The sequence below is a fragment of the Columba livia genome, chromosome 11 (assembly GCF_036013475.1).
Source record: "Columba livia isolate bColLiv1 breed racing homer chromosome 11, bColLiv1.pat.W.v2, whole genome shotgun sequence".
Lineage (NCBI taxonomy): Eukaryota > Metazoa > Chordata > Aves > Columbiformes > Columbidae > Columba > Columba livia.
Genome location: NC_088612.1, coordinates 13206081 through 13229936, shown reverse-complemented (window position 1 = coordinate 13229936; position 23856 = coordinate 13206081). Strand labels below are relative to the sequence as shown.

Below are 23856 nucleotides of genomic sequence, written 5' to 3'. Positions count from 1 at the left end.
CTGGGGGGGACCACTGGGAGGGGCTGGGGGACACTGCACAGTGGGGCTCTCAGCTGGTGGGGCTGGAGCCCAGGCTGCTGCATAGGGGTGGGAAATGGCGAGGTCCTGCAGCTGCTCAGTGTGGGCTCTGGGGCAGTTCCCTACCTGCACTCTGCCCTCCCCAGGCAGGCAGGAGGGAGCGCGATGGCCCCGCTTGGGCTGTGACAGCAATGTTCCCTGCTCTGGGCCTTTCAGGGCAGGGTCACCAGTCTGTAGCCTGCGGGTGCCCACTGTCCCCCTGCCAGATCTCCTGCATTCCTGCCACTGAGCATCCCTTCTCTGTGCTCACGGCAGCTGTGTATGGCATGGCGGCGCATGTGGGGGCTGTGGGGCTGGGGTCTCCGAAGCCCTGGGTGCAGGGGGCAGGTTCTGGAGGGGTCTGAGTGAGCATGGTGACAGGATGGCCAGGCAGTGAGGTCCCTGGACTGTGGAGCTCCTTGAGCTTTTGCCCTGGGCCCCACCATGGCTCCATCTGGCCACCAGCCGTGGAGCCCCCTCCCCTCCTTCCCTCCAGCTGTGCTCTGGGGCTCTGCCTCCACTTCCCCTGGCGGGGAAACCGTGACTCTGCCTGGAAGGAATTTTCCTGCTGTCTCCCCTCCCTGCAGCTTAACCCTTCTGCAGCTGGCCATGAGCCATGGCCAGCGACTGGCGGAGGTCAAGGAGCTGGGCAACCTGCTGCTGCTTCTCTGCCAGCTGCCTCCTGCTCCTGCCAGCTGCCGGAGCAGTGTGCTGGGGGCAGCAGGTGAGCAGTGCCCTGGGTCTGTCCTGGGCTGGGACGCAGAGTCTGGCAGGTGCTGGGATGGTCAGAGGGGAAAACTCTGGCTTGCACCACGGTGGGGAGCTCGGCGTGGTGCCAATGTCCCGCTCTGCTGCATCCGGGAACACGGGGATGCTGGGAGTTGGGCCGGCGCAGGCGGCCCTGGTGGCACGGCAGTCCCTGGTGCAGGATGTGTCCAGCCACATGCGCTTCCTCTGCAGCGAGGAGATGTTTGTGCACGGCTGTCTCCGGTAACGGCTCCAGCTCTGTCCCCGGCCCACATCCTGCCGACAGCCGGCTCTGCGGGAGGCTGAGGACGGCACTGGGCAGGGTGAGTCCCCAGCTGCTCCCTGTCCCCTGCCACTGCAAAATCAGGCAGAGATTTCCCAGTTTCCCACCCAGGGCTGCAGCCCTGGCCCTTGTGGCCACAGGACTGTTTGGAGTCTGCCCCAGGGCTGAGGTGGCCCTGCCAGGCCAGGCTCCTTAGGGACAGTGTCCTGCCTGCCAGGACCCTGAATCCTACCCGGGACAGGAGCCTGGGTGCCCCGCAGAGGAAGGGGGGAGACCGCGCTGAGGTGAGAGCTGGCCCTGCTGCGGGCAGCAGCATTCCTGCCCAGGGCAGGGTGCGACACACCCGGCACTGGCAGTGGTTTGTGTGTCCAGGGGGCCACAGCCAGGTCACCAGCCCCTCCACATCCCCGGGGCAAGCTGGGGGACACAGAGGGCAGGGGCTGCCCAGGGCTCTGTTCCCCTGCCCCAGCTGCCTATGTGTCTGGACACGGGAGATGTGGCTGGGGCTGGTGACCGGGCTGTGGCCCCTGTGCCCGGCGCAGCCAGGCTGTGATTTGGCACCGCCAGGTGCTGGATTTCACCCAGCTCAGCCAGGGCTTGCTCATGGGATTGTGACCCCCAGCTCCAGGGCCCCCTTCCCGGCAGCGTGGGGAGAGCAGGTGGTGGTGCCTGACACCGGCCCAACCCCACGCAGGTACCTGCCGCAGGGGACTAGTGTTTGCCCTGCCAAGCCCAGGGCCTGGCCCCATGCCTGCTGTGCCTAGCTGCTCCCAAACGGGTAGACCTGGGGCCTGGTGCCCTGGGGTGCTGCACTCCTCAAGCCCTGTGTGCCCCCACCGCAGAACCGGGTTGCCCACAGGGACCGTGATAGCTCTGAGCCCAGTGCTACCAGGGCAGGGGTTGCGGGGGGCTTGGTGGGGCACCCCCCAAGCATGGACACCGCTCCCAGTGTGTGTGGGTGCTCTGGGAAGGGGGCACAGCCTGTCTTGGCTGCTGCTGGGTGATGGCTTGTCCCCTTCCCTGCCACCTCCCTGGCTGAGCTTGCTGGCCAAGAGGTGGGGTGTGAGGGAGGGGATCCCCCAGCAGGACCCCGGGGGAGCTCTAGGGTGTAGGGGCTGGGTGGGCGGGGTCGGTTTGGCCCCAGCAACAGGGCACCACAGTCTCCAGGCTGTGTCAGTCTCTGGTGCACACCCCTAACGCCTCCCAGCAGAGGTGAGGGGGGTCCCGCAGCCCCAGAGGACTGGAGGTGTTTTCCCCAGCAGAGACCCCTGACCTTGGCCCCACACTGTGTTGGGGCCGGTCCCCCCATTCCCCCCGTTGCCCTGCCCCCCCTAGCCGTGCCCCAGCAGCCCTGGCCGGCCAGCAGCCTAGGAGTTAAGGGGGGAGGTTCGGGTTCCTTCCTCTGCAGCTTGAGGAGGAAACTTTCCTCCCGCTGGTGGCTGAGGAGCTGAGGCGCCCGGAGCTGAGTGCAGGCAGGGCGCAGGCAGGGTGCCTCGCTGGGGACGAGGTGGGTAGAAGCCCCACTGCCCCTCTCTCCGTGCCACTGAGCGCAGGAAGGTGAGTGGGGGGCGCTGCACAGACCCTGAGCCTGGGGTCCTGAGGATCCGAGTGGGGACGGGCTGTGCAGGTGCTGTGGGGGTCAGCAGCGGGTCCATGGGCTTGCGTGTTCAGGGCTGCAGGACTCGTGCACGGGGGTTATAGAGCCCATATGTGATGGGGTTTGGGGGCCTGTGGGGGTGCATGAGGTTATGGAGGGCTCTGGGGTGTGTGGGGCCACAACTTCAAGGGAGTTGCATGTCCCTCTCCACCTGTGCTCTGGGCGCCTGTGTGCGGGACATGGGACATACGTGTGCCATCTGCGAGAGCTCCCTGGGGTGAGTCTGTGCAGGGGGGTGCAGAACCCTGCTTGTGCTGGGGCAGAGTGTGCCGGTGGCATGGGGGGGCTGTGGGCACCTGGGGCGGGGGCTCATGGGAGGACATGGGGACTGGCTGGTGCTACTGGGGGAGCAGCGTGTGCGGGGCTGAGCTGGGGTGGTGCCAAACGCTGTGCCCAAGGGGTCTGTGGGTGGGGCCAGCACTGGCAGGGGCACAGTGTGCATGTGATGGGGACACGCGGGGTGCCCAGCATCCTCCTGGCTGGCTGTGGCCCCCATCCTGGGGAGCTGTCCCAGCCGAACCCCAAACCCTGTGCCTTCGGCCAAAGCATGGGGAGAGAGCAGGGCGGAGTGTGGCTGTGCCACAACCCTGTGCACAGCGGTGGCCGGCCAGGCCATGGAGACAGCTGGGCTCTGTAGGGCAGGGGTGCCTGGGGACACAGCAGCATCCCAGTGCTGCTCTGCCCGTGTGGTGACACCAGCGGGTGCAGCTGGGTGTGGGCAAACAGGGCACAGTTCCCTGAGGACACCGCTCAGCCTTGTGCCAGGTTCCCCCTCCCCCAGAGCTGGGGTTCCCAGCAGGTCCTGCCCACATCACCCGTGGGAGAGTTGGAACAAGGAGTTTCTGTTCCCAGGACAAGGTGTAGCACCTCCTCTCCCCACACTGTCCCACACGGGACTTGGTTCCCTGGCTGTCTGCTGTGTCTGCTCTGCCTCCCAGCCTGGAGAAGCCTCTGGCAGAGTTCCCGGGGTGACCCGCACAGCTGGGGGGGCTTGGGCTGCTCCCCCTGCCGGCCAGAGAGCTCTGGAGCAGTGTGTGCCCCTGCCCTGCACCCCAAGCCCCACGTGTTTGCTTGCCTGCAGCCAGGCCCCTGCAGGGGCTCTGTGCTGTGGGACCCCCTCTTCCAGCCCTGGGCCCTGGCTCTTCTGGGCTGTGGCTGGTGGGAGGGCGAGTGTTGCCCATGGCCCACGGCCTGTGCAGGCTGCTGGGAGCCCGGGATGGTGGCACCGGGCACCTGCCTGCCCGGGCTGGGTTCAGGGGCCCCGGAGTTTGACCTGGGGTGCGAGCAGGGTGGTGCAACCCTGGACTTTGAGAGGGCTGCGGGCAGGGCGGGTTCCACCCCAGCACGGCTCCAGCTGCACCACGCTGCCCGGACCCTCTGCAACCTGGCTGTGACCACCCGCTCTGTCCCTCCTTCTGCAGGGCCAGGCTGGTGCTTGGGAGGGACGTTGGGAGCCCCGGCCACTGCCTGCTCCTGCGCTCCCCGTCCCGATGGTGCAATCTCAAGCTGCTGGTCTTGTCCCGTGCTGCAGTGGCACCGGGTCTTAGTGCTCGTGCAAGGCCAGGAGGCGGGTGTGTGGAAAGCTCATCCCAGGGGCCAGTGCCACCCCGGGCCTCATGGTCGTTTAATACTTCACCCATTAACTTGGACTAATAAACCCTGTGGGAGCGAGAGGCTAAAAGCCGTGCCAGTGGGCAGCACCTCCTCTGTGAGCCACGCTCCTGCAGCCCTGCCATGGCCGCCGGCTTCTTCATCAGCAAGAGCGTGGGCATTGTGGCCATCGTGCTGGGCGTGGGCGCTGTGGCCACCATCATTGCGCTCTCGGTGGTGTACGCCCAGGAGAAGAACAAGGTGACTGACACTGCCGACACCCCCACCACGGCTGCCACCACCACGGCTGCCACCACCAGCCCCACTGAGGCCTGGAACCGGTGGAGGCTGCCAACAACACTGATGCCAGAGTCCTATGAGGTGACCCTGCAGCCCTTCCTGAAGCCCAAGGACAACAGCACGTACATCTTCAAGGGCAACAGCAGCGTGGTCTTCCTCTGCGTGGAAGCCACCAATCTGATCCTCATCCACAGCAACAAGCTGAACTACACACAGCAGGGAGCCTTCCTCGCCTCGCTGCAGGCGCTGGACAACTCCAACGTGCCTGCCATCACCAGGACCTGGCTGGAGACCACCACCCAGTACCTGGTGGTGCAGCTGGAGTCCCCACTGCAGCAGGGCCAGCGCTACCGCCTTGTCAGCAGCTTCACAGGGGAGCTGGCTGATGACCTGGCCGGCTTTTACCGCAGTGAATATGAGGATGAATCGGGTGTGAGGTGGGTGGAGGGCACAGGCCTGGGGGGCACGGGGCTGGACACAGGGTGGCAGGGGGCACATGTTGGGTTTGGGGCTTCTCTCCCACTGGGATTGTGGGATGGGTGTGGGGGAGCCTCTGTGCCCCCCTGCATCCACATCCACCCCAGTGGGGACACGATTGGGGAGTGGGCAGGGCGAGCAGAGGGACTCAGGGGTGCTGGACCCAGAAGAGCCCCCCAGCAATGACAGGGTTTGCTGGCAGGAGGGTGGTGGCAACCACGCAGATGCAGGCGGCCGATGCGCGGAAAGCCTTCCCCTGCTTTGATGAGCCGGCCATGAAAGCCAACTTCACGGTGACGCTGATCCACCCCTCTGATCACCACGCCATTTCCAACATGCCCCCCAGGAGTGAGTGGGGCAGGGGGAGCCCCGGGGGGGTCTGGGGGCCTGGCCGGGCTGCAGGGTCACTGCCCTCCCTCCGCTCCCCACAGGCACCTGGCAGCAGGAGATCGACGGGGAGATGTGGAATGTCACGGAGTTTGAGACCACCCCCAAAATGTCCACCTACCTGCTGGCCTTCATCGTCAGCCAGTTCAGCTATGTGCACAACATGTCAGAGAACGTGCTGGTAGGCTGGGGCTGGAGGAGCACCCCGCCCGGGGGTCTGAGCCCAGGCAGTGCCTGAGCCCCATGTCTGCCCCTCTAGATCCGCATCTGGGGCCGCCCCGAGGCCATTGCTGAGGGCCAGGGCGAGTACGCGCTCCAGGTCACCGGCCCCATCCTCAAGTTCTTTGAGAGGCACTACAACACAGCGTACCCACTACCCAAGTCCGGTGGGTGCTGCGGGGTGCCCGGGGTGCTGGCTGGAGCCACCAGCTGCGGGGGGGACCAGCCCAGCACCCCAGCAGCGGCACATCAATGGGACCCCTCCATCTCCAGACCAGGTTGGCCTCCCTGACTTCAATGCGGGTGCGATGGAGAACTGGGGGCTGGTGACCTACCGGGAGAACGCGCTGCTCTATGACAACACCTATTCCTCCATTGGCAACAAGGAGCGGGTGGTGACCGTCATCGCCCATGAGCTGGCCCACCAGGTACCCACTGTGTCCCCCACCTGCCCCGCAGCCAGCTGAACTGGGCTGACATGATGCTGTGTCCCCCCTGCAGTGGTTTGGGAACCTGGTGACGCTGCGGTGGTGGAATGACCTGTGGCTGAATGAGGGATTCGCCTCCTACGTGGAGTACCTGGGTGCCGACTCGGCTGAGATGTCTTGGGGCATTGTGAGTGGTGGACCAGCAGGCAGCAGTGTGGGCAAGGGGTGTGGGCAGGGAATGCGGACTCCCCCTCCACCCCTGCACCCTGAGGGCTGCCCCTGCTGCCAGGAGGGCTTGTGCAAGGCTGAGGTGGGTGCTGGCGCTCCCACTGCAGAAAGACCTGATGGTGCTGAACGAGGTGTACACGGTAATGGCGACAGACGCCCTGACCACCTCCCACCCGCTCTCTTTCAACGAGGACGAGATCAACACCCCGGCCCAGATCAGTGAGGTCTTTGACAGCATCGCCTACAGCAAGGTGGGTGTGTGAGCTGCAGGTGCACAGGGACCGGGTTGGGGTCCCAGGACAGGGGGTGGGCTGTGGGGTGCCCCTCTCATCTGCCATCTCCGTAGGGAGCGTCGGTGCTGCGAATGCTCTCTGACTTCCTCACTGAGGATGTGTTCAAGGAGGGGCTGCAGGTGAGGCCCTGCCAGTGCACTGAGCCCCAGTGTGGGTGGGGTGGCCTGTGGCAAGGCCCCCCATGGGTGCTCTGCGGGTGTCCTGCATGCCGGCCCTGACCCTGCCCACCCATCTCTCCTGCTGCTCTCCTGCAGTCCTACCTCCACACATTTGCCTATGGAAACACCATCTACATGGACCTCTGGGCGCATTTGCAAGAGGTAGGAGGGGTCTGGCTGCTCCTGGCTGCTCCCCCCAGGCCAGCCCCTTCCCCACTGCTGCCTCGGCTTTGAGGGCTGCCAGCAGAACAAGGTCCTGGCCATGTGGGCCCCCTGGCGCTGCTGACTGTAGCACTGTTCTCCACGCAGGCTGTCAAGAAGAACAACGTCTTGCTGCCTGACACCGTCAGCAACATCATGGACCGCTGGACGCTGCAGATGGGCTTCCCTGTGGTGACCGTCGACACCAGCACCGGCACTGTCACCCAGAAACACTTCCTGCTGGACCCCACATCTGAGGTGCAGAGACCCTCTGTCTTCAAGTGAGTGGGGCAGGGGGCTGTTGGTGGCACGGGGCTGGGGGCGAGGGATGGTCCAACTGCCTGCCTGTCCCCGGCACAGCTACAGGTGGATCGTCCCCATCACCTGGAAGACAAGTGAGAACGTTGGTGCTGACAGGTACTGGCTGACCGAAGACTCAGGTATGGTGCACCCTGGGAGTGGGGCTCCCGCTGCTACCTCCCCTGACCCACAGAGATCAGGGTCTCCCAGGGGGACCTCAGTGGGAGGAGTAGGTGCGGGGGTGGCTGTGGCCAACCATCCTCTTACCCCTCCAGCGACCAACGAGCAGTTCAGGGTGGGCAGCTCCAACTGGCTCCTGCTGAACCTCAACGTCAGTGGGTACTTCCGCGTCAACTACAACCAGGAGAACTGGGACCAGCTCCTTGGGCAGCTCTCCAGAGACCCCCAGGTACACGGGGCTGGCCAGGGCCCCACTACGGACCCACACACCCCCTGCACCCAGACACCCTACTCGGGGCTGCCCTGAGATGCCCACTCTGCCGTCCCCAGGCCATCCCTGTGGTCAACCGCGCTCAGATCATCGATGACGCCTTTAACCTGGCCAGGTGAGCCATGCCACTGCCCAATGCCTGCCACGGTGAGGGAACTGGCAGGGTGGGTGCCCTGGGAGTGGGCAGCACTGCGGGGCATGGGACTGACACTGACCTCACCCCTCGCAGGGCCAAGTATGTCAATGTGACCTTGGCCTTGGACACCACACGGTTCCTGAGCCAGGAGACAGAGTACATGCCCTGGCAGGCAGCACTCAACAATCTCCAGTACTTCCAGCTGATGTTTGACCGCAGCGAGGTGTTCGGGGTGATGACGGTGAGTTGTGCCAGCGCAGCGGGTTGTGCCGCTTGGCAGGGGGAACGGCGCCAAGGGGCTGGGTCTGCACCCAGAGCCAGGGGGGCTGCTGCCGATGCCACAGCACTGACTGTCCTCCTGCCCCCAGAAATACATAAAGCAACAGGTGACACCCCTCTTCAGCCACTACAAGAACATCACCAATGACTGGAACACCAGACCCACTGGCCTGATGGACCAGTGAGTGCTGCGGCCCTGGGGATGGGCTGGACCCTGAGGGTGTCTCTGACCACACTGGGACCATCACCCCAATGTGCACTGGGGAGCAGGCATGGCCCTGCTGGAGGCCCAGCACCTTCCGGTTGATGCCCAGCTGCTGTGAGCTGGTCCCCAGCACAGCCCTGTCCCCCCAGGTACAATGAGATCAATGCCATCAGCACAGCCTGCTCCTACGGCATCACCGAGTGCCAGCAACTGGCCACCACGTATTTCAATGACTGGAACAAAAATGTCACCAGGAACCCGTGAGTCCCCAGGGTGCCCCAATGCCACAGCGGGCAGCTGGGCTGGGCACAGCACGGGACTCCCAGCTAAGCCATCTCCTCTCTCCCGCAGGGTCCCCCCGAACCTGCGCTCCTCCATCTACTGCAGCATGGTGGCCACGGGTGGGGAGGAGGCCTGGGACTTCATCTGGGACCGGTTCCGAGAGGCCACCGTCGTGTCTGAGGCCGACAAGCTCCGCACGGCTCTCACCTGCAGCCCCCACCCCTGGATCCTCAACCGGTGGGTACAGGGTCCTGGGTGGGTGCTGTGGCTCTGTCCCGGCTGTCCCCTCACCTGACGCTGTCCCCTCACCTGACGCTGTCCCCCCAGGTACCTGCAGTACACTGTGGACCCCAGCAAGATCCGCAGGCAGGATGCCACCTCCACCATCAACAGCATCGCCAGCAACGTGGTGGGGCAGCCCCTGGCATGGGACTTCATCCGTGGCAACTGGAGGATGCTCTTCAGCCAGTGAGCACCATACAGGGGGCTGGGGGGGCTGGCTGGGGTGGGCAGCATCCCCTGTCCACCTGTGCCCCTGTGTCCCTTCCCCTGGCCGTGTGGGGTCGGGGCAGCCATGGCTACCAGTGCTGCTGTGCCCAGGGCCCCCAGCTCAGCTGTCCCCCTGCTCCCCCAGGTATGGGGGCGGTTCCTTCTCCTTCTCCCGGCTGATCTTAGCAGTGACCCAGCGGTTTTCCACGGAGTATGAGCTGCAGCAGGTAAGGCTGGACCCTGACAGGGTCTGTGGGACCAGGAACCTCAGCCCCACCAGGAACAGGGACACAGCTCTGTGCTGCTGGCACCTGGCAACCTGCCCTCAGCCAGCAGGGAGGGGCTCCTGCCCCTCATGTGCCCAGGGGTCCGGGCAGCTTCTGTTCCTGTCCTGGGCTGCCAGGGGCTGTTGGGGGCTGCTGGGGGCTGCCAGGGCACCCCACGCCTGCTCCAGCCCCCCTTCTCCCTGGCAGCTGGAGCAGTTCAAGGCAGAGAACCAGGACATCGGGTTCGGGTCAGGAACGCGGGCACTGGAGCAGGCGCTGGAGAGGACCCGCACCAACATCAACTGGGTGAAGGAGAACCAGGCGACAGTGCTGGCCTGGTTCCAGAGCGCGACTGCGACCACACACAGCTAACCCTGTGCGCTGGCCACCGCCCACTCTCCTCCTGGCACGGCGCTCGGCCAGCAGGACTCAGCCCAAAGCTCCTGGAGCCCCTGGCCCTGCGGCTGGGCTGGACCCCCACCCACTCCCCACCTCTGCTCACTCCATCCTCTCAGCCCCCAGCCCCAAATGCTCTCCCTGGGCCAGCTGGGGGTCCTTTGCTGCTGCTGAGGGGCAGGGGCTGCTGCCCACGGGCAGGGCCTGGTGCCTGTATGATGGGCAGTGAGGGGGGACAGGGGGCTTTGGGCTGCTGGGGTGACCCACTGCCCTCAGCTGCCCAGGACAGCGCTGGGCCCCATGGGCTACTGCAAGGCCTGGGGTCAATAAAGGCTGCATGGCAGCATTCGCCCACGGTGCTGGATGCTGGGAACAGAGGGCATGTACGGGGGCACGGGGCATGTGCCGGCTCTGTGGGGCTGGTGTGGGGGACTGCACTGGGGCCTGGGCAGGAGGTGCCTGGGACCCTGTGGTGGGCATGGGGAGGGGGCTGGGGATGCAGAGCCCCTCAGGCCATTAGAAGTCTGGTGCTAAGTGGCTCTAGGGGACTTTGCTGACGCCAGCTCCCTGGCCCTTTCGTCTGACAGCTGTGTGCAAGCTCTCCTGCTGGGCCCTGCCCCCGTGCAGTGCCCAGGGGTCCCCACCACCCTGGGACCAGGATGTCCCCACATGGTCCCAGGTCCCTGAAGGGACAGAGCTGGATGGTTTGAACACAGGGAGGGCTTGGGACTTGACAGGTGTGTGGGAGCTGCCCTTCCTGTCAGTGGGGCTGGGGAACACCCCGGCTGGTGGGTCCCTCTGTCACTCCAGCTCTGGGGACATCTCTGAGCTGTGGGGTGGGCTTTGAGGGGGCAGCGAGCCCCTGGCCTGCAGGCAGCTCCTGGCTGTGTGTGGGGGTGCCCAGGCCCAGGGTGCAGCAAGGGGGCTATGCAGTAACGAGTCAGGGTGCAGTGAGTGGGGTCCTGCAGTAACGAGTTGGGGTGCAGCAGTGCACAGCAGCTTTAATGAGGTCCCCTCCCCCGGTCCCCTCCTGTGCGGCTCTGTGCCATGGCCACACCACTGTCCCCTGTGCTGGCTGGGGGTGCAGGATCAGCTCCACCACCCCCAGTGCTGTGCTGGGGTGCAGCTGGGTGGGATGGGGGCTGCATGGGCGGCCAGGGAGACAAGCCTGTCTGGGGGTGGTGGGCTGCTGAGCTGTGCAGAAAATGCTGTGTCAGGTAAGTGGCCATGGGGGTCCCCTCACCCCCACCCCATGCCCAGGCTGGCTCCCCGGCTCAGCACCATCGCACTGTGCGCCCCAGCCCATGCAGACACCCCAGCCGTGGCAGGCAGGTGGCTTTGCTGGTGCAACCCTGCCCACACCACCTGGGCACCCTCCACCCCATCCCCGTCCTGCCTGTCCCCAGGATCCACCAGTCCTGCTGCCCGTGAGGATGGTGGGTGCAGGAGCACGGCCCGAGCTGGGGAGGGGGCTGCATGTACCTGGCAGCGTGCAGGCAGCTGGGAGCAGTGTATGGGGGTCTCCGGGGGTCCGGTGCCCATCACTCCTGCCCCAGGAGGCTGGAGGGGGCCTGCAGGCTCCAGGCAGCAGGAAGAAGCTGTCCCGGTGCCTATGGCTGTGTTGCATCTCCAGGGGGGCTCCAGCAAGGTCACGGCCCTGAGGCTGCGGGGCGGTGATGGCCAGGACCCCAAGATGGAGCTGGGGGACCTGTGCAGCTCCGAGGGGGTCTCCATCCCAGGGATGTATGGGGGCGACCCCCAGACCCCTGGCCCCATGTCAGAAGCCCTGTGCAGCTCCAGGGGTGTCCCTGCTGTGGGAGGTGACCCTCAACCCACAGTGCTAGGGGCCGAAGCATCCCGTGGGGCCAGGGCCAACGGGTGCAGGCGGAGGGCTGGGAGCTGGCAGCACCCCGGCCCTGAGGGCAGAGGGGACAGTGCTGGGGGGCTGCCCCGCACTGCCGGGCAAGCACGTCCTCACTGAGCCGCAGCAGGGCCGAGTGGTGGGCGATGTAGCGGATGGCGAGGCGCAGGGTCTCGATCTTGGTCAGGCTCTGCCCCGCAGGTGCCAGCGTGGGCGGCAGGTAGTACTGCAGCCGCAGCAGCGCCTGCGCCAGCCGCCGCATCTGCAGCTTCTCCCGCTTGCTGGCGCTCTGCCGAGGGCCCCCTGGCCCCCTGCACCGCCCCACCTCAGCCCCACCATCCTGCTGGTCCCTGGCCCATGGCCACCGACCCCAAGGGGGGCATGGGGACGTGCCAGGGGGTTTCACAGAAGGGGCTGGAGAGGAGGCGTTGGCGAGGCTCCTGTCCTGGTCCCAGAGCAGGTCACAGGCCACCAGGGAATGGAGGACCTGGGGTAGGAGTGGGGCTGGGGGTCTGGCCATGGCTGGGATCTGTTCTGCTGCCTGTGTCTGGGGGTGTCCAGGCAGCTTTATGCAGGGCCAGGGGGGTGAGGTGACACCTTTGTGACCACCTGGAGGTGTCAAAACCTACAGAGCTGGGCTGGGGCTGGCTGGGAGCCTGGGAATGCCAGGCCCATTTGCAGAGGTGTCAGTTCTGACTCCTCTGGCCCTTAATTGGTGCTGCCCGGTGCTGGGAAGTGTGCAGGGACCAATTCACACGGCCATGAGAGATGCTAATGCACCCACCAGCCCTGCCAGCACCCGCATTGCCCTCCCTGGTGGCTCTGCCAGGCTGGGGCTCTGTGGGGACAGCAGGGACTTGACCTTCCAGTGTCGGGACCCTGAGCATCCAGCCCTGTCACCCAGCAGTGTCCCCACACCTTCCCTGCCCTCTGCACAGCTCCCAGCTGTCACAGGTGTGCTCCCAGCTCCAACCAGCTCCCCGAGGGGCAGGGGTATGAGGGGATGCAGCAGCCAGCCTGGAGCAGCAGCGGTGGGACCCGTGTGCTCCCCTCCTGGGTGATGTCCCTGTGCTCAGCCATGCTGCCTTGGTCTCCCTGACCCCGTGGGATGCACGGCTGCTCTGGGGGCATGGATCCAAGCCGGGCACCAGTGATCTGGGGAGGGCTTTGGCCTCCTGGCCCTGCAGCTCACCCAGTGCCCTCACCACATCCTCGCCATGCCCTGTGCCCACCCTCCACCAACATGGACAGGCGTGATGTGGGGGACTCCATCTCTCCTGAGGAGTGAGGGGCTGCAGGCTCTCCCCAGAGAGGGCTCTGACCCCATGGCCAGCACTGTCATGGCCCAGCCGCTCTCGAGCACTTGTCTAAATACAGAGGGAGGTGGGAAGCAGCTGCCCAGCAGGGCCGCAGAACTCATTACCCGGGAGCTCATCAGCTAATGAGACCCAGGAGGGGGCCTGGGAATGGGGCGAGGTGGGGGCAGATGTGCGGGGAAGGGCCATGTCCCAGGCTGTGCCGCTGGGTGCAGAGCACTCCACAGATCCCCCACCACGCTCCTGGGATGCAGTGCTGCCGGACCCCACTGCAGCCCCCAGCCCCAGAGCTGGGATGGCATCAGACCTCTGTGCACCTGGAATGTGCTGTGGGTCCAGGTTGGCACCGGCACCCTCAGACCTTGGCTGGAGCAGCAGCACTGCACTTCCTCTAGTGAGAGGGCAAAGGGGATTAGCAGCAATTAACTCTGACGTTTTTGTGCCAGGTCTGCGGTGCCTGTGGGGAGGTAACAGCCAGTTTAGATACCAATATCCTCATGGCGCTTGGCAAGCAGCATGAGTGCTAGGAGCAGGGCTCAGCAAGTAGCTGGGCTGAAGGGGTGACACCTCAGGGTGCATGTGGCTCTGGGTGCTGTGGTGTGCTTGGTGGCAGGAAGGGACTGTGGGGGGGAGCCCCTGCACTGCTGGTGCCCAAGACCCTGCAACACTGGCACAACAGAGCTTTGAAATGCCAGCAGTGCCCCTGCAAGGCTCCCCACAAGGCCGGGGCACCTGGGACTGCTGTGGGGCTGAGCAGTGTGCCTGGCTCTGGTGAGCACAGCCAGGATTGCAGGAGCGCTTGGCTGGTGGTGAGTGACAAGCAGGATTTACCTCGTCACTTCTGTGTCATGGCATTGCCAAGGAAAACTGAACAAGCTTCATGTGACCACTGGGAAACACGAGCCTGTGAACAATGAGGCAGTGGCTCACACTGAGGAGCGGCCGGTCCTGCACTCCGCGCTGGCACGGTGCTCTGTGCTGGCTCTGTGCTCCATGCCTGCCCCTGTGTGTGGTGCCTGGTATTGCAGAGGGGTTGTGCACCCCCAGAATGGGGGTCCCATACCCACCACCGTACCCCTGGGGCTGCACACACCCGCTATGGGGGTCCCATACCCACCGCCGTACCCCTGGGGCTGCGCACACCCGCTATGGGGGTCCTAGGCATACCCAGTATGGGGATCCCATGCCCATGCCGTGCACTTTGCCATGTGGGGGTCACGTTCCCTGAGGCACCACGGGGCCGCGCTGTCGGGGGCGGTGCCGCTCGCTCCCTGATTGATTTTCCTTCCCGCGGCGGGGCCGGGTTTCCCTGGAAACCTTCGCACCCGCCGGCACCGACACCTGCGGGGCCTGGGAACGCGGCGGGGGGGGCCCTCCCAGCTCCGCCCCCACGCGGGGGGTCACCGCGCCCGGGCCGCCGCTCCGCGCACCCGCCGGTAGCGGGCACGGTGGCGGCTCCGCGCCGGGCTCAGCGGGCGGCCGCGCTCATTAGGGGCAGCGTGTGAAACGCCATTAGCGGGGGCTGCGGGGGACCTGCGGCAGGGGGGCGGCCGGGCTGTGGTCCCCCGGGCTGTGCCCCCGGCACCGGGCGCTGTGTCCGTGTCCTGCAGAGCCGCGCTGGACACCGGGACTGCCCGGCTGGGGCCACAGGGATCTGGAGCTGGCACTGCTGCAGCTCACACCCGCTGCCAGCCCCACTGCGCAGTGCACTGCCAGCCCACTGCACAGCCCACTGAAGACCTTGCTAAAGGCCTTGCTTCAAATCCCATTGCAGCCCCCACATGGGGGCCAAGCCCTATCCCCAGGACGGTGCGGGGGGCTGGTGCTGCCGGGGGGTGGGCAGCACAGAGCAGCCTCACACTGCCGGGGTAAAATTTGTCACTTGCCTGTTCAAAGCCGGCTGCCCTCATCCCCCCCCACCCCAGCCTTTGAAGTGCTGCTGATGCAGCCACGAAGGTGCCACTTCACACCTCCAGCCCTGCATAAAGCTGGGGCAGCCGGGGGACACCAGCACACGGCCACACCACCATGGCCCGCTCGGCAGCTCCAGGCCTCCCGCTCCCCACCACAGCCCTGCTGCAGGACTGGGGCTGCCGCGGGCCCCCGGACCCCGAGGGCTACAGCAGCAACTCACCCGCGCCCTCGCCTGACTCCTGCGGCCTCTCGTCCCCCGCTGCTGCCCGGGCATCCTGCTGCAGCCCTGCTACCCCCCGCCTGCGGGGTGGCCCTGGGGGCAGGAAGGGGGTCCGGGGCCTGGGGCCAGGGGGCCCTCGGCAGAGCGCCAGCGAGCGGGAGAAGCTGCGGATGCGGCGGCTGGCGCAGGCGCTGCTGCGGCTGCGGCACTACCTGCCGCCCACGCTGGCACCTGCGGGGCAGAGCCTGACCAAGATCGAGACCCTGCGCCTCGCCATCCGCTACATCGCCCACCTCTCGGCCCTGCTGGGGCTCAGTGAGGAGGTGCTGGCCCGGCGGCGGGGGGCGGCCCCCCAGCACTGTTCCCTCTGCCCCCAGGGCCTGGGGTGCTGCCAGGTCCCAGCCCCCCACCTACAACCACCAGTCCCAGGCCCGCAGGACGCTTTGGCCCCTGACACTGTGGGCCGGGGGTCACCTCCCACAGCAGGGACACCCCTGGAGCTGCACAGGGCTTCTGATATGAGGCTGGGTGTCTGGGGGTCGCCCCCTTATGGCCCTGCTGTGGAAACCTCCCCAGAGGTGCTTGGGGTTCCCAACATGGGAACGGGAGTCTGGGGGTCACCCCCCTACATCCCTGCGATGGAGACCCCCTTGGAGCTGCATGAGGCTGTCACCTCCAACGTGTCCTCCTGGCTGTCCTCTCCTCACTGCGCAGGGGCAGGAGCCCCCCCGGACCTCCCTGGTGACCCCCTCCTGGACACGGGGCTGATGCTGCCAGAGTTCGTGGATGCAGGGACTGTCACCCAGGTACGTGCAGGGCTCAGCCCCCCCAGTGCGCTCAAAGCTCCCAGCCCTTGGCTTGGGGCACTGTGGGGTCCGGTTTTGGGGTAACAACAGCCTTGTTGCGGGATTGGGAATGGAGAGGTGTCTCCTCTCCTCCCTGCAGTGGGTGCAGGAAGATCCTTTAAACTGCTCCCATCCTTCCCTGTGCCATCCTCCCTTGTGTTTGTCAGGGTCCCATCAGCTGGGGCTCTGATCCTGCTTGTCCCTGACCTGGGGCCCTCCTGGTGGCTGGGGTCTGTCAGCCCCGATTCATGCTCCCTCTACATGCCCTGCCCTGGCCAGTCACCCTCTCACCCCTCTCTGTCCCCCAGGAGCTCTCTGCAGACCTGCTCTCTCTCTTGGAAGCTCTGGTCCCACCACAGTACCAGGACTGACCCACAGCACCTGGCATCACGCAGCTCCATGATGCACCGTCCAGATTCCTGCAGCTCAGGGGATGCATTTTGCCCGTCGGACATGGGAGGTGGAGGGGAGGAGCTGCCTGTGGTGTGAGCCCAGAGCTGTGCTGGACGTGCTGTGGCAGCTGTGACTGTACATAAATAAACCCTTGTGCCCCACCGTGTGTCACCACGTGGCTGTTCCCGCAGCAGGAGCAGGTCCAGGATGGGGTGCGGCATGTCTGAGTCACCGTGTTGGCTCTGGGAGCAGGTTTGGGGCTGGGGGGATGGCAGAGCTGGTGGAACCCCCACTGTACAGCAGGGCAGGCCATGGACATCCCACCGGTGTGTGCAGGGGCTCAACACGGAGACAGCACTGCCATGCCAGGGGGCTGGGGCCGCGGCACACAGCTGTGGGTCAGCTGGACAGCATCTGGGAGAGCGATTGTGGGGGAGCATTGGGAGAGACACTTCCCTGCTGGGGAGGGGGTCACCGGCACCCTCCAGATCGGCCCTGGGTCTCAGTGTGAGAGTCCCCACAGCACAGGGTTAAATGGGGGGGTTGGGGTCCAGCAACAGGGGACGGACTAGGGTATGGGGCTGAACCTGTCGGGCTGGAGGCCCCACAGGTGGAAGGGAACAGGGGGGCTGTGGGGGAACCTCTCTGCGCACAGGCCTGTCGGCGGTTCCCTGCGGGGTGCAGGGCCGCAGGGTCCAGCACAGAAACCCGGGCGGCCCGACAGCCGGGTGCTAATGCGCCAGGGGGGGGCCTTCTCCGCCCACTCCGGGGCTCGGGGGCAGGGGGTCTGCAAGGCTAATGAGCCCCACTTATCTGTGAAACGACTTGCTAATCACGTTAATTCCCTCTGCCGGGGGGGCGGGGCGAAGCCTTTGAAATGCAAAGCAGCTGCCCTGTCCTCCCCCAGGCAGCGGCTGCCCCTGAGCAGCGCTCGGGGGACCTGGGGACACACTCCAGCCGTGTGTACATTTGTGTGCATATGCACATGTGTGCATGGACAGGAATGTGCGAGTCTGTGTGTGTGAGCACTGTGCACACTCCCCTGTCTGTGTGTGTGAGCACTGTGCACACTCCCCTGTCTGTGTGTGTGTGTGTGTGTGTGAGCACTCTGCACACTCCCCTGCCTGTCTGTGTGAGCACTGTGCGCACTCCCCTGCCTGTGTGGGTGGGTGGCACAGGGTGAAGGACCACACTGTTCTGAGCAGGCTGGCTGCGTCAAGCAGCAACCTGAGCTGCCAAGGGCATCCCACCAGCACCTGCTGAGCGTGGCCCAGCAGCAGGCACAGAGGTGGCTGCAGGCACCGGCACCATAGCGGTACCTGTCCTGCTCCCCTGCTCTGCTGCCGGGCACAGTGTGGATGCAGGATCCCCCAGTGCGGAGCTCCAGCAGCGCATGAGCAGCAGCCCTGCCATGGGTGGTGCTGGGCAGGACACTCTGGCTGGAGGTGAGGTAGGGAGAGTGGGTGCCTGGATCCTGGGAGCTCCAGCATTGGGCTGGGAGGGCCCCCATCCCCATGCAGTACTACGAGGCACGGTGTGGGGTGGGGTGGGGGTGGATGGGCAGCAGGAATAGCCTGGGGCAGGTGGCGGGTTGGGGTCTGCCCCTGCCCTGCCTGGTGCCAAGGACCCCTACAGCTCTATGGGGTGTGGGGGGGCTCTGGAGGAGCCACATGATGCAGAGAGCAGCTGAGGATGGAAATGCAGTGAGCTGGGGTGGAGGTTGCGGCAAAGGAACCTATTCTGGGAAGGGACCCGGGCTCCAGGGGACAGGACCTTCTATGCTGAGGGTGACCTGTCCCCCCAGAGCCCCACCCCAGGCTGCCGCTGCCCGTTACAGCAGGAGGGGGCTGGCCAAACCCAGACCCCACACCGGGGAACGCCAGGACGGAGCCCTCCGGCAGCCTGTTCCCCCCTGAGCAGGGCTGTGCCTGGAGCCACATGGCCGAGGGTGTTGAGGAGCCCCTGCGGCTGCCCACTTTCTCCCCTGCCGCCCAGGCCCGCGTGGCCGTCACCTTCGCCCTCTTCACCCTCTCAGCCGGCTGCAACCTGGCGGTGCTGCGAGCAGCGGGGGCCCGCGGGGGCAGCCGGCGCTCCCACATCCGCCTCCTGCTGCAGCACCTGGCGGCCGCTGACCTCCTGGTGACGGTGGCGGTGATGCCGCTGGATGCCGTCTGGAACATCACGCTGCAGTGGCGGGCGGGCGATTTGGCCTGCCGCCTGCTCATGTACCTGCGGCTGTTGGCCATGTACGCCTCCGCCTTTGTCACCGTGGTCATCAGCCTGGACCGGCAGGCCGCCATCCTGCACCCACTGGCCATTGCCCGTGCCCGCAGGAGGAACCGCATCATGCTCTACATCGCCTGGCTCCTCAGTGCGGGGCTCTCGGTGCCACAGGTACCCATCCCAGGGTCTGACCCCCAGTTGCAGTGGTCCTGGCTCGAGACCTCAGTGCCTTGAGGAGACATGGAACCCCCATGACCTGGGGATGGGGGCTGCTGTCCCACCTCTGCTCTGCCCCCAGCTCTTCCTCTTCCGCACGGTCACTCTCGGGCCCCCGCACAACTTCACCCAGTGCACCACGCGCGGCAGTTTCCCCCAGCCCTGGCACGAGACCCTCTACAACATGCTGGGCTTCGCCTGCCTCTTCCTGCTGCCGCTGCTCATCATGCTCTGCTGCTATGTGCGCATCCTCCTGGAGATCTCCCGGCGCATGGGCTCCAGCCTCTGTGAGTGTCCCCATGCCCGGGGCTTCACAGGGACTCTGGGGCAGTGGGAACAGGGGGAGCCCTGGCTGGGGCTGTGCAGGGACCCCCCGGCCCTCCCTCAGGGCACAGGGTCCCTGTCCCAGCCAGGCTGCTGAGTATCCCTCACTCATGGGCCATGTCCCCCCAGTCTCCTCACAGGATGTGTCACTGCGCTGCTCCAGGAATAACATCCCACGGGCACGGCTGCGCATGCTGAAGATGAGCCTGGTCATTGTCTCCTCCTTCATCCTCTGCTGGACCCCCTACTACCTGCTGGGGCTGTGGCACTGGTTCTGTCCACGAGCCATGGAGAAGAGGGTCTCGCCAGCCCTCACCCACATCCTCTTCATCTTCGGCCTCTTTAATGCTTGCCTGGACCCCATCACCTATGGGCTCTTCACCATCCCCTTCCGGGGGTGCTGGGGCTGCCCCTGTGGTCACATCCCCAAGCCACAGCCCCCGGCCACCGGCTCCTTTCGCTGCTCGGCCTCCTCCCTGCCGCCCAAGCGGGGTGTCACGGGGGCATGGGGGCAGCGGGTGCCCCCTGGGATGGGGCTGCCTGACAGGGCTGGCTCCTGCCAGAGCAGCTCCCTGTGAGCTGGGCATGGAACTGTGCCCATGGAGACACCTCAGGGTGCTCAGCAGGAACCAGGGCTGTGGGGACAAGGGGACCAGCGACAGGAAGGACCTGGTGGGGATGGGGCTGCTGCTGCTGCTCTCTTCTGTGCCCCAAAGTGCCTCTGTGAGTGGTGGGGCCAGTGTGGGTCCCCCCCGTCCCCTCTCTGTGTCTGCTGAGCCCTACATAGTTGTTGGAGGGAGCAGAGCCCAGCACAGCAATAAAGTGTCCCCTGGTCACCTCCTGTCCTGCCTGTGTCCTGGGCTATGAGCTGGGGTCCCCAGAGCCAGTGCTGCTGGGGACAGGCTAGTGGGAGCCCCAGCCTGTTAGCCCCAGGGGTGGCTGGTTCAGAGTTGGTCCTGGCTGCTCTTGTCCCTGCCGTGGATGCTCCCAGGGCCCCCCACAGGCTGGCTAGGGCTGGGTGCTGCTCTCCCTGCAGCAGCTGCTGGGGCGGTTTGTCCCCGTGAGGCTCCTGGTCCCTGCTGGTGGCATGGGGCTGGCAGCAGCCCCGGAGCTGTGCTCCCCGTCACAATCTTGCACCCGCCAGCAGCTACGCTCCAAACAGGAGCTCTCAGCTCCTGCCCAAGGTTGTTGCACAGCCCAGCTGCTCAGCAACGGCCCCAAGGCCAGCGCTGCCACAGGAGCTGGTGCAACTGCTGGGGCTGGGGAGGAAGGGAGGGAGCTACAGCCCTGGGCCTTGAGCAGGGGCTAGGGGCGCCTGAACCCCTCGCACCTCCAGAACCCTGGAGCAGTCAGTCCAAGCCCTCCCCCAGGGGAGGGCTGCAGTAACTGCTACACTAAAATGTCCCCTCTCGGACAGGGGTTTGCAAGGGCCGAGGCAGGGGACTGGCATCACCCAGCTGGGTGCTGAGCTATCTGCAGAGCGGAGGAGGTTGAGTGCCACGGCCATCCCTGGCTGCCCCTCCTGAGTGCCCAATAACAGCAGTGCAAACCACAATCGCAGGGGTTTATTACGAAGTGGCAAAGTCAGATGCTGACGGTGCTGCCCCAGCTCCACAGGTGCAATCCTGTGCTGCGCAGGGCTGCTGAGACTCTCATTGGGGTCTCTGTTTGGTGGGGCTCCAGGGAATGGGGCTGCAGTCACAGGGACACAGGGGTTCCTCACTGCTGCTGGGGTGCAGATGAGGCTCCCTGGGCACAGGGGGCAGAGCTGTGCCTGCTCCTGCTCTGCTGGGCATGGCAGGATGCGCAGGGGGACCAAGCCCCAGGTGTGGGCTTGTGTAAGTATGAAAATACCATCTGGTACGGGGTGCGCTGCTCACTCCCGTGGCAGAGGCGGCTTTGGGAAATACTTTGTTGTGAGGACAGGGGCTTGCACAGCAATGGAAACCACCAAGCAAAAAGCCCCTGCTGAAACCTCGCCTCTGTTTTTCAGCCAGCAGCTGTGGGATGCTGCTGCCAGCCCTGGCCCTGCTGCGGGGAGACCCTGCCTTCTGTGGGGACACCCTGCTGGCTGCGGGCAGCGCCCTGCCTGCTGTGGGCAGATGGGGTAGCTGTGCTCATGGCTCTGCCTGTAGCTCAGGGCCCACAGCTGGCAGATAGCTCTGCTCTGGGCTGGCAGCAGGTGGGCTTGAGGCAAGAGCACTCAGGAGGTGGGTGCTGGGGGTGCTGGGAGGTCAGCGTTGCCCCGTCCTCTTGCCAGCCTGGGCAGAGCTCCTGGCCCTGCGGGGTGTGTATGGGCAGCAAGGGGTCTCGCTTGCCACCAGGCTGCACCTTGCAGTCCCATTGGGCTCTGAAGGGGCACCAGGCATTGGACAAGGGGCTGGAATGTTGATGCCAAACCCCAGCACACCCACCCGCTGCCCTGGTGGAGCCGCTGAGCGTGGACAGACCAGCCAGGAGAGAGGACAGAGAGGCAAGGCAAGCACAGGCAAAATGGGGAATGATGCTGGGGGTAATTTGCTGGGGCCGCCGGCACTTTGGTGACTATTTTTCATCTGGCTCAGCAGCATCACACTCTCCCATTTCCCCCAGAGCCACCTCCCGGTGGCAGCACCTTGCAGAAAATAGAGGTAAAGCCTGAGCCAGGAGAACACTGCCGCCCCGCTTCGCCCAGCATTTTGGGCACAGCATGGCTGTGGCTCTAAGTGCTGGCCCCACTGCTGCCGGGTCTCTTCTCAGTGAAGAAGCTTTTGAGCAGCATCACTTGCCCGATGCTGACCACAAAGAGGATGAGGGTTTCCCCAACTGACCAGTATGAGACCCGGCCATTGAGGTCTTCAGCTCTGCTCCGGTCCTGTGCTTCCCGGAGGCGGTAGTGAGTCTGGGAGTCGATCACTGTGTTCAGAGCCTCATGGATGGTGACACAGGCGGACTCCATCTGAGGAGACAAGGATGCTTCATTGCTCCTGCCCCAGCACAGGGCAGGCTGGGGCTGACAGCTGAGGGAGCTGGGGACGGTGCTGGGGCACCCAGAGCTGGACAGCAGCTGTTCTGCTCAGAGGGGCAGCATCACAGACTGTCTGGGAGAGCGAGCCTGCTGCAAGCACCGGGGCACAGCCGAGAGCCCTGACGAGGTGCTGGGGGCTAAGGGCAGGGTCTGGGTCCCAGCCCAGGGCGCAGCCATCCCTGTGGGCTCACAGGGTGGAAAAGCTTTGCTGCACTTCCCTTGTATGGGATAGAAACTGGGCGCTTAGGCCAGAGGAGATTCACACCCAGAGCAGCCCCTCTGCCCACACTGCCGTTAGGAGGACGTGGCATGTGTGTGGTGGGGCAGCTGGCTGGCGGTTGGCACTTCTGCATTCAGCAAAGGGGAAGGGGGACGAGCCCCCAGCTGCTGTCCTGTGGGGCCGTTTGGCCGCAAGCAGGAGCTGCAGCAGGATGTTCCTCCCGTGGCAGTGTGCACGGACCCACCTGTGTCAGGGCGGTGACGCGGTTGCTCATGTCAGGCAGGATCGGTGGCTCATCGCCCACCTGGAAGTCGAAGTAGACAGTTTTGTGGGAGAAGGTGGAGAACTCGTTGCTGAAACAGAAGGTGTAGACACCCTCCACTTCGGTGCGGTGCGAGAAGCTGTCGTATTGCTTCTTGGTTTCCTTGTAGACTGTCCTGCCGTTGGGGTCCTCCACATAGCAGTCCACATCATAGTGTCCCCCGGTGATCACCTGCACAAGGAGATGCAGGTGGCACCTGCTGAACCACATGGCGAGACACTCCTGGCCCGGATAGAGCAGCTCTGCCTGGCCCCATGCCTGTGTGCACAGCCTGGTGTGCACGGCAGCACCCTGCCCATGGCTGCTTGCCACAAGCCGGGGCCAGGCCCAGGGGAACCTGTGCCCCACGGTGCTCAAAGCTCGGGGGGGGCGCCTGGACAGGGGGATAGCCCTGACAGCTGGGTCAGGGCCTCCTGTGGCCGCTGCGGGCACATCCAAGTACCAGCTTTGGGGTGGGCACTGGGTCAGGGCTCAGAACGCCTCCTGGTGCAGGATGGGGGGAGCTGGGGTTTGCATGGGGCCCTGCTGGGGCTCAGCGGGGCACGGCAGTGGCACGGGCAGGGGCACAGGCAGGGGCAAGGAGCAGGTAGAAGAGCCCAGGCAGAAGAGCCCAGGCAGGGCGGTACCTGATAGTCCAGCGTGAACTTGAGGCCGCGCTGCAGCTCCTGGTGGAAGCACTGCCTGGCGCTGTCGGGCAGCTCGAAGGTCAGCTCGGTGCCGCCGGCCCGGCCGGGCCGCAGCGCGCACAGCAGCGCAGCCAGCACCAGGACCCGCGCTCCGACCCGCGTCCTCATCGCCGTCCCCATCGTCATCCCTATCCGCATCCCGCCCCGGCCCCGCCCCGCCTGACGTGGCGCCCGCCCGGCATGGGCGGCGCTTCCGCTGGGGGCGGCCGCGGGCGCGGCCCCTCCCGCCGCCGGGCGGGACCCCCGGGCACTCCGGCCGCTGCAGGGCGGCACCGCAGGGCGGGTGTCGGGCAGCGCTGGGTGTTTGTGAATGCAGCCGTCGTGGGAAGGTCTGTCGAGCCCCGCGGCGTCACCCCCGCACCTGCCCGCGGGCACCTCCGCGCACACGCGCTTTAATCCATGCATTGAAACGCTCCCGGAGGGACGCGCCGCTCGCGTTCCCGCTCCCAGGCACAGGAAGCGCCGAAGGGGGGACCCGCG

At 65.7% G+C, this 23856-nt stretch overlaps 4 protein-coding genes across 5 annotated transcripts; 3 read left to right on the top strand and 1 right to left on the bottom strand.

The window, feature by feature from the left end:
• The first annotated feature begins 972 nt into the window (after nt 1–972).
• Nucleotides 973–10184, top strand: ANPEP (alanyl aminopeptidase, membrane). 2 transcript variants are annotated; one of them, XM_065076910.1, is made up of 21 exons: nt 973–1127; nt 4166–5071; nt 5314–5459; nt 5543–5679; nt 5758–5884; nt 5991–6145; nt 6219–6332; nt 6481–6624; nt 6720–6785; nt 6921–6986; nt 7134–7306; nt 7386–7465; nt 7601–7734; nt 7836–7891; nt 8006–8153; nt 8281–8372; nt 8546–8656; nt 8748–8915; nt 9006–9146; nt 9313–9394; nt 9641–10184. In XM_065076910.1, the coding sequence occupies exons 2-21, from the start codon at nt 4479–4481 to the stop codon at nt 9803–9805; spliced, it is 2898 nt and encodes a 965-aa protein (XP_064932982.1). In that variant the 5' UTR covers nt 973–1127; nt 4166–4478; the 3' UTR covers nt 9806–10184. The 2 variants fall into 2 exon arrangements, with proteins under 2 accessions (XP_064932982.1, XP_064932981.1); XM_065076909.1 differs by lacking the exon at nt 973–1127 and adding an exon at nt 2220–2644.
• A 2966-nt stretch (nt 10185–13150) lies between these two features.
• On the top strand, nt 13151–16530 carry LOC102086927 (mesoderm posterior protein 1-like). The gene is made up of 2 exons (XM_065076941.1): nt 13151–15946; nt 16294–16530. Exons 1-2 carry the CDS (start codon nt 15035–15037, stop codon nt 16354–16356), a joined length of 975 nt encoding a protein of 324 aa, XP_064933013.1. The 5' UTR covers nt 13151–15034; the 3' UTR covers nt 16357–16530.
• Nucleotides 16531–16550: 20 nt separating this feature from the next.
• LOC102087115 (gonadotropin-releasing hormone receptor-like) lies at nt 16551–20536 on the top strand. The gene is made up of 4 exons (XM_013369955.3): nt 16551–17823; nt 18183–18772; nt 18900–19104; nt 19271–20536. The coding sequence occupies exons 1-4, from the start codon at nt 17772–17774 to the stop codon at nt 19717–19719; spliced, it is 1296 nt and encodes a 431-aa protein (XP_013225409.3). The 5' UTR covers nt 16551–17771; the 3' UTR covers nt 19720–20536.
• A 155-nt stretch (nt 20537–20691) lies between these two features.
• On the bottom strand, nt 20692–23560 carry TMED3 (transmembrane p24 trafficking protein 3). Its single transcript, XM_005511233.3, has 3 exons — nt 23317–23560; nt 22613–22861; nt 20692–22079 (listed from the first exon to the last, which is right to left on the bottom strand). The coding sequence occupies exons 1-3, from the start codon at nt 23512–23514 to the stop codon at nt 21843–21845; spliced, it is 684 nt and encodes a 227-aa protein (XP_005511290.2). The 5' UTR covers nt 23515–23560; the 3' UTR covers nt 20692–21842.
• Between the last annotated feature and the right edge of the window lie 296 nt (nt 23561–23856).

Bases quoted from the DNA above. Each gene is read 5' to 3' on its own strand.
- ANPEP (XM_065076910.1), top strand. From the start codon at position 4,479: ATGGCCGCCGGCTTCTTCATCAGCAAGAGCGTGGGCATTGTGGCCATC. The intron at 5,680-5,757 runs GTAGGCTGGGGC...CTGCCCCTCTAG, and splicing joins ACATGTCAGAGAACGTGCTG to ATCCGCATCTGGGGCCGCCC. The intron at 7,307-7,385 runs GTGAGTGGGGCA...TCCCCGGCACAG, and splicing joins CAGAGACCCTCTGTCTTCAA to CTACAGGTGGATCGTCCCCA.
- LOC102086927 (XM_065076941.1), top strand. From the start codon at position 15,035: ATGGCCCGCTCGGCAGCTCCAGGCCTCCCGCTCCCCACCACAGCCCTG. The intron at 15,947-16,293 runs GTACGTGCAGGG...TCTGTCCCCCAG, and splicing joins ATGCAGGGACTGTCACCCAG to GAGCTCTCTGCAGACCTGCT.
- LOC102087115 (XM_013369955.3), top strand. From the start codon at position 17,772: ATGAGCAGCAGCCCTGCCATGGGTGGTGCTGGGCAGGACACTCTGGCT. The intron at 18,773-18,899 runs GTACCCATCCCA...CTCTGCCCCCAG, and splicing joins CGGGGCTCTCGGTGCCACAG to CTCTTCCTCTTCCGCACGGT. The intron at 19,105-19,270 runs GTGAGTGTCCCC...ATGTCCCCCCAG, and splicing joins GCGCATGGGCTCCAGCCTCT to TCTCCTCACAGGATGTGTCA.
- TMED3 (XM_005511233.3), bottom strand. From the start codon at position 23,514: ATGCGGATAGGGATGACGATGGGGACGGCGATGAGGACGCGGGTCGGA. The intron at 22,862-23,316 runs GTACCGCCCTGC...CTCCTTGTGCAG, and splicing joins AGTTCACGCTGGACTATCAG to GTGATCACCGGGGGACACTA. The intron at 22,080-22,612 runs GTGGGTCCGTGC...TTGTCTCCTCAG, and splicing joins GCGTCACCGCCCTGACACAG to ATGGAGTCCGCCTGTGTCAC.